This window comes from Perca fluviatilis, chromosome 9 (genome assembly GCF_010015445.1).
Source record: "Perca fluviatilis chromosome 9, GENO_Pfluv_1.0, whole genome shotgun sequence".
Classification (NCBI taxonomy): domain Eukaryota; kingdom Metazoa; phylum Chordata; class Actinopteri; order Perciformes; family Percidae; genus Perca; species Perca fluviatilis.
Genome location: NC_053120.1, coordinates 6,527,733 through 6,535,398, shown reverse-complemented (window position 1 = coordinate 6,535,398; position 7,666 = coordinate 6,527,733). Strand labels below are relative to the sequence as shown.

General features: G+C 47.3%; 1 protein-coding gene across 1 annotated transcript; it reads left to right on the top strand.

The window, feature by feature from the left end:
• The first annotated feature begins 3,388 nt into the window (after positions 1–3,388).
• Positions 3,389–5,898, top strand: mafaa (v-maf avian musculoaponeurotic fibrosarcoma oncogene homolog Aa). Its single transcript, XM_039812459.1, has one exon. It carries the CDS (start codon positions 4,458–4,460, stop codon positions 5,406–5,408), a length of 951 nt encoding a protein of 316 aa, XP_039668393.1. The 5' UTR covers positions 3,389–4,457; the 3' UTR covers positions 5,409–5,898.
• Positions 5,899–7,666: the final 1,768 nt, after the last annotated feature.

Here is a 7,666-nt window from a genome sequence, read left to right as displayed (position 1 = left end):
TATTCAGGCGAGGCCTCCTACATGTGGTGAAACTCCTGCTTTCTAAACTAAGCCTTCCTGTTAGCTTCGCTCGTCCGTGCACATGCATGCATGCATACGTGCGCGCGTGTCACATCCCTGCACACAATTAAAGCTGATTCCTCCACAGCGGCATTAGTGACTTAACGCCAGGGACAAAAAAAAACCCTCCAGGCCTCAGATAACCCTGAGCCACCTCGGTGGAGCCGGTCCCCTCTTTGGTTTCGGGAGGGGATGCTGGCTACCTTTGGCTCAAAGCTCGCCGTCGATCCTCCACCTTGCTGATGTCCGTTTTTGCTTAAATCGGTAGAACTGCACTTGCAGCGAAGTCCCAATGTGGAAAGGCACAATGGAAACCCTGACTTCAAAAAATGTATGCCTCGAGCCCTCGGCCGCAGACACTCCCCTTCCCCTGACAATGAATGGACCACAGCAGATCTTCTTAAAGGTGGCGTTTCAATGCAGACTGCTTAGCTTGGCGTTCGAGGGCCAGCTCCTGCTTATTTGATTTAAAAAAAAAAATACCCCCCTCTTTATGACTTAGCGCACCTAAACTTAAAATACCTCGATATGATTTCCGTCCCTTCATCTCTATAGGCTACTCTTCTTTTCATCCTCGCCAGCAGATTTGAGGAGCGGGGGGTGGTGGGTGGGAGGGGGGGGTGGCGCGTATTTCATGGCCATTTCGGACTGGAAGTTAAGCTCAGCAGCTGTGCAAGGTTTTCCTGTTCACATCTGACCAACTTAAACTTACTGTCCCCGCAGATAGGCGTTTTATAACGCAGATATATCACTCCTATGTCGGTGGGTGGATGGGACTCTGGGGCTGCTGAAAAGGCTGAATGGGTCAGGTGCAGCCGTGTCCCATGGTACCATCAACATCCTGCTCAAGCTTCCGCTTCAATCCAAACCTCTGTCCTTCTCTCTGTCTCTCTCTCTCTCTCTGTTTCTCTCTCTCTCACTCTCTCCATCTCCATCTCTCGCTCTCTCACTCTCTCCATCTCCATCTCTCGCTCTCTCACTCTCTCCATCTCTCTCTCGCTCTCTCCATCTATCTCTCTCTCTCCATCTCTCCATATCTCTCCATCTTTCTCTCTCCATCTCTCTCTCACTCTCTCCATCTCCATCTCTCTCTGGCTCTCTCACTCTCTCCATCTCTCTCTCGCTCTCTCCATCTATCTCTCTCCATCTCTCCATATCTCTCCATCTTTCTCTCTCCATCTCTCTCTCCGTCTCTCTTTTCATCTCTCTCCATCTATCTCTCTCTCCAGCTCTCTCTCTCCATCTCTCTCCATCTCTCCATCTTTCTCTCTCCATCTCTCTCTCCGTCTCTCTTTCCATCTCTCTCCATCTATCTCTCTCTCCATCTCTCTCTCTCCATCTCTCTCTCTCCATCTGTCTCCATCTCTCTCTCCATCTCTTCGGATTTTATTAACACATGGGAGACACCGATGCTTTTAAATGATATAGTTTGTTCTGTTGTTAACGAAGAGGTGGTTTTTACTGGATGATGTTATTGTTAAACAAACGGAGATTTGAATGCATTAGCACTTTATTTAGTTGTGAAATTGTACAAATTATAAATATGTAAATAAAGTGTTTTTGTAAAAATGAAAAAAAAATCTCTCCATCTCTGTCTTTCTCTCTCTCTCACTCTCGGTGTCTCTCTCTGTCTCTCTGACTCTCCATCTCTCTCTCTTTCTCTCTATGTCTCTGTCTCTCTCTCTTTCTCTCTATCTCTCTGTCTCTCTCTCTCTCTCTGTTTTCTCTCTCTCTCTCTCTCTCTCTCTCTCTCTCTCTCTCTTAATTACCCGTCGATCCGCGGAGATGAGACGGGATGCGATCTGTGGTTAATTGCTAATGAAAAGCCCGGAGACCACCGCCAGGACTATCCAATCATACTTAACCCGCGCGCAGCCACAGCGCGGCCTCCTCAGCCTCGCGGAAATGCCGATTGATTTTTGGCAGAAGGGGCGCGCGGCCTTAAATCGATCCGCATTGATAGATCTGGTAGTTTGTGGTGTCAGAATCCTCCTCGGGCTTCCTCTCAGAGACCTCGATGAGTCCGATAGATACATTAAGCTGTTTTTAATAAAGCTAATAAGGCGCAACGTGGTTGATTTTGGAGCCACGTTTAATCTTTTGCCTTAATACGTTCACATTAATAACGGTTTTACATTTACGCTTCTGGTGGTACAGCAGGCTACAGTTCCAGTAACAGCTCGACCTGCGGGCTCTAGTAGGATTGTTCATCTTTAACAAGTTTATAACAGATTTGTATATATTTGCTGTAGCCTACATAGCTTGTTCTTATATTACTATACAGGACCACATTAGTGACAGCTACTCCTTTTCATGTGGCATGCATATTTGGCCAATTCATTATTCATTTTTAGATTAAGATTATTTTTTGGGCCTTTTCCGCCTTTAATGACCGGACAGCTATAGGCGAGAGGGGGGGGGGGAGAGAGAGACATGCAGGAAATCGTCATAGCTCGTAGTCGAACCCTGGACCTCTGCGTCGAGACATGAACCTCTAAACATGTGTGCGCCTGCTCTACCCACTGACCCACCCCGGCCACGATCACGGTTTCATTTGACCTCAGTGGTTCCTTTTTTTAAAGGGGTCAAATGTGTACATTTGATTGAATCAGTTGGTCATATAATCCAGAACATATTACTGCAAATAAAAACAATAACCTGGATTTATGTAACTTTCTGAAAAAGTTTCCTTACATAAGTTAAATATTGCATGAGCTTATGATAAGTTTATAATACTTGAATTTGCAATACAACTTTTTATAATGTGTGGACCGTGATAACATAGAAAAGCTTCTAACATAGATGATTAAATACAGAATTGGAATAAAAGATTAAAAGGGTTTCAAGGTGCGTAATACTCAAATATATATCAAATATATTCACTTCTAAGTCCCTATGAATTGATTCATTGATAAATACCATAAATGAACAGCCTTGGAGTCATTTTTTTTCCCCCTCGTGCTGTAGCCTAAACACTAAACCCATCCTTATTACGCACCTGACACGCAGTTCTGAAACGGTGAAAACGGTTTCTCTGTTTCCGAGTAAACATTTCTTTCTCTGGGTAAACCACCGGAGCTCTCATCTTACTCGGGACCGTGCAGTAGCATGTGCTCGGTCACTAGAGGGGGGGATCTGCTGCACCTGTTCTCCCCTTGCCTGCGCGCTCCCTTCGGCTCCGCTCGGCTCCGCTCGGACGGCCCGGTGCCCGAGCGGAGCCTTTGCTATAGGAGAACGCAAATGCTGTGATCTCCTCCCATTGGCCCGCCGCACCTCTGTGTAGGAGGGTCGCGGGCCACGCCGTCTTTATAAGAGCACATTTGCCTCGCAGCGTCTCAGTGTCACTTTCTGCTCGCACCGTGAAGCTCTTAGAAAAGTAAGGGGGGGGGCAGTTAGAGAGAAAACCAACTGGAATTTATCACCTCTTGCATAATATTACACACATCAACACGTGAGGTCAACAGAGCGCCCCGGTGAGGGGGGACCAGGACCGTGGGGACCGAAGCTGTCAGTAATCCGCTGCTTTGAATACAATATCTGGACCGAGCACCACAACAGGGGGAGGGACCGCACTCTCCTGTCTCTCAAAGTAGGAGCACTACCTGCAACTTCTGATTCATCTCAGATGCATGTGAACTTTGAAAACTTATGTCATTCCATTTTAATTTTTTTATTTTTGGATTCCTGGGACATTTCTTTTTTTTTTTCTGGCACACTTTTTACGCACGCCTGTCGCACACTGTGCGCTGTGATCTGATTGTGTGAGAAACTTTCAATCCGATGCCATGCTGCAGTGATTTCAGCCCCCCCTTCCCCCTCTGCTTCTGGACTTGATGATCAAGTTGTAGCCTATAAAAAGCGGGAGGGCGAAGAAGGATGCTTGGAAAATATTTATAACAACACAGCGAGCGGAGGAGACAGGGGTCTGTTCGAGTCACTCGACCGATTAGAAACCGAGGACAGTCAATCACAAGGAGGCAAGTAGGGGGGCTGCAGGGGTGACCGAGGACAAGACAGGTTGGTGTCTCCAAATTCACCGCGCGCTCGAGTTTCAGCCGACCCCCGGGGGGGCTCCTCCTGGTATTAAAGCTGCGTGCATTTGACCTGGGGATACGTTGTCAACAAGAGCAGCGAGCGGAGGCAAACTGGCAGGTGTACAAGTTCATGTACATGCATACGTATATTCACGCCACTATTTATAGAAGTTGGGACGAGCAGCCTTAATAAGTTTCTCCTCCCACCCGCCGGACCTGCAGCAGCTCTGTGCACGTGTCTATATATATACACGCACATACATACACACCGTACAGGCTGTTATTACTCTTCGCAATCTGTATCCGAGAGGGCAGCCCGCCGTCGGTTTGGCTGTGAGGGCAGGAGTCGTCGCATGGACTGACATGGCTACCGACCTGGCCATGAGCGCGGAGCTGCCGAACAGCCCTCTGGCGATCGAGTACGTCAACGACTTTGACCTCATGAAGTTCGAGGTGAAGAAGGAGCCCCCGGAGGCCGAGCGCTACTGCCACCGCCTCCCGTCGGGCTCCCTGTCCTCCACCCCGATCAGCACCCCCTGCTCGTCCGTGCCTTCGTCGCCGAGCTTCTGCGCCCCGAGCCCGGGCGCGCAGCCCAACCAGAGCCTCACCAGCAGCGGCATCAACAGCAGCAGCGGCGGCAGCAACAGCAGCAACGGCGGGGGCAACAACAATCACAGCGGCGGCGGCGCGGGCAAGCCGCAGCTGGAGGACCTGTACTGGATCCCCAGCTACCAGCACCACATCAACCCCGAGGCGCTCAACCTGACCCCGGAGGACGCGGTGGAGGCCCTCATCGGGAACGCGCACCACCACCACCACCACCACCAGGCCTACGAGGGCTTCCGCGGGCAGCAGTACGCGGTCGGGGATGACCTGTCCGCGGCCTCGGCTGCGCACCACCACCACCAGGGCCACCACCACCACCATCACCACCACGGCCACCACGCGCGCCTGGAGGACCGCTTCTCGGACGAGCAGCTGGTCAGCATGACGGTTCGGGAGCTGAACCGGCAACTGCGGGGCTTCAGCAAGGAGGAGGTGATCCGCCTGAAGCAGAAGCGGCGCACCCTGAAGAACCGCGGCTACGCGCAGTCCTGCCGCTTCAAACGCGTGCAGCAGAGGCACATGCTGGAGACGGAGAAGTGCAGCCTGCAGACCCAGGTGGAGCAGCTGAAGCAGGACGTGGTGCGCCTCGCCAAGGAGAGGGATCTTTACAAGGAGAAGTACGAGAAGCTGGCCAGCCGGACCTACTCTGTCGGCGGAGCCGCGAACACGAGAGATCCGTCCGGGAAACAGGCCGAGTTCTTCATGTGAGAGACTGGACGATTTGTAGCATAGACTCTGAATTACACAATCCCACCTAAGCATCCTTGTTGCATTAATTTATTATATATATATATATATATGTTTTTTTTCTGCGTTTTTGTATTTTGTTTACAGTTATTCCCTTTGACAAAGACTTCAATAACACAAGCAAACAAATAACGCATTAGATGCGCACAAAAGTAATCCTTGTGAGCATTGTCGAGTCTTAAATATGTTTTGGCTAAACTTCTGTACACGCTCACCTGTCAGGTGGGCACGTGGGATCACTTAGTCTGCGTAGACTTTTTTTCTCTGGTGCAACAGCACCTGCAGGTCAGAAGTCTTATTGAACCGTCTGACATTTCAAATGACTGTCTTAATTCAGAGAGAGATGATTTTTGTCTTAAAAGTGGGAAAAGAAAGATTTTTTTTTTTTTCTAAGGATCAGATTGGACTGAAATAGAAGCAGAAAAAGCAATACCCCCCCCCCCCATCCTCCCCCACCTCCCCCCGCCTCTCTTTTTGGCTCCAGAAAGATCAACAAGACTGTTTGTGTGACATCGAGGCGGGCTGTGATGCAGAGAAGAGACCTTTTCAATATTGCAAGTCTATAGTTCCCCCGTCCCTATTTGCAACCCTGCATGCAGGACATGTATGGTAACCTCCAGTCATCTCCCAGAATCCTCCCACATGTATGAAAAGCATGGCCCACGGTTTCTCTCCTCTTCCTCCGTCCTCCGTGCCATCAATAAGGCCTGGGTATATGCAAAAAATAAAAAAACACACAAACTGTTTCCCCCATAAGCCCCCCCCCCACAGGAGAGGTGCAAGGACTGCGGACGAAAAACAATCTGCTACTGCGAAACATGGATGCGTCTTTAACTGCTATTTTCAATCAATTTTTCTATTGTTTTAAAAAAAGAAAAGAAAAAAAAAACGACAAAAAGAGATTAACTGAGCCAGATTTTAGACTGTATTTATTTCCACCTGTACATAATGTGTAGAGAAAACCAGTTACCTTGTGTTATTTTAACCCCCCTTTTTTTTCTCTCTCTTTTTAATGAAACACTGCTTTCGTTGCTTGGATTATTCGAAAATGTCTTAATACAAAATGTTTGTATGTTACAGCATGCAAATCGTCTATGGTATCCTCCTCCTACTGAACATGTGTAATGTCAAAGGCGAGCCTATACTGCACTAAGAAGAGATCAAACTGGACGAGCGTTTTGTTTTCTACTGATAGGACCTTTGATCCGTTACTCTCTAAAAACCTGGATGTAAATTTGGGATGAAGCGAAAAGCTTCATTTATTAGATGGACATGGATTGCATTCGCTGCTAAAACTCTATGCACCAACCTGATGATTAAAAAGACTTAGTTTAATGGTTCTTTTTTTTTTTTTTTTTACTTTGGATATTTGTAGATGAGAATTTTTTAGGGCCTGCGGGTTCATTCTGCAGCCCGGTGTCTTAATAGGATCTTGTGTCTGATAGGAGGATGCTTGATTGTTTTTGAAAAGAGGAGACTTTGCCTGCTGGTAGAGCTTGACTGTTCTTAGAGTAACTGGATGCAATTATTCTAACGAGAAATCCCTGGTCCGTGTGTGTTTCTGCTGCCTAGATATATGTGCAATATTGTGCAGAAGTGTCCGATGCTCAGACTTTACCTGTTGGATGGCGAAAAGCTGCAGGGAGAGAGAGAGAGAGAGAGAGAGGGAGAGGGAGAGAGAGAGAGAGAGAGAGAGAGAGAGAGAGAGGCTGGAAAGATCCAAATTTAGATCCAAATGCCACAGAAAAAACAACCGCAAATCCTGTTTTGTATTGCTCTCCAAAATGTTCCATCTATGATGTGAGCCAGAAGAACAGAAACGATCAAAATGCATCTTGCGACGCCATCTGATCTTATCTTTCAAAATAAAATAAAAAATTAGGCAACAAACAGTTTCCCTTCAGTAACTTTCTTTGTTTTCATTTCTTTTAATTAAAAAAAAAAAATTTGGTTTGATGTGACTTCATATTTGAGCCATTTTTACAAAATCAATGACATCATGAATTACTGCGAGACATAAACAGGAGAGTAAACTTCTGCACAGTGCTGTTAATGTATATCTGTACATATGATTTCTATATTTATTCAATGAACGTGTCCTAACGTGTCAACAAGTGAAAAACCTACAAAGTGGAACGTTGTTGAGAATCTTGTTTTCATAATGTTTAATAAAAAGTTCTGTCCCAACTCTGTCACACTGCCTGCTGCCGTCATTGTTA

What these genes read in the sequence shown, in the direction of transcription:
- mafaa (XM_039812459.1), top strand. Translation starts at nt 4,458, where the DNA reads ATGGCTACCGACCTGGCCATGAGCGCGGAGCTGCCGAACAGCCCTCTG.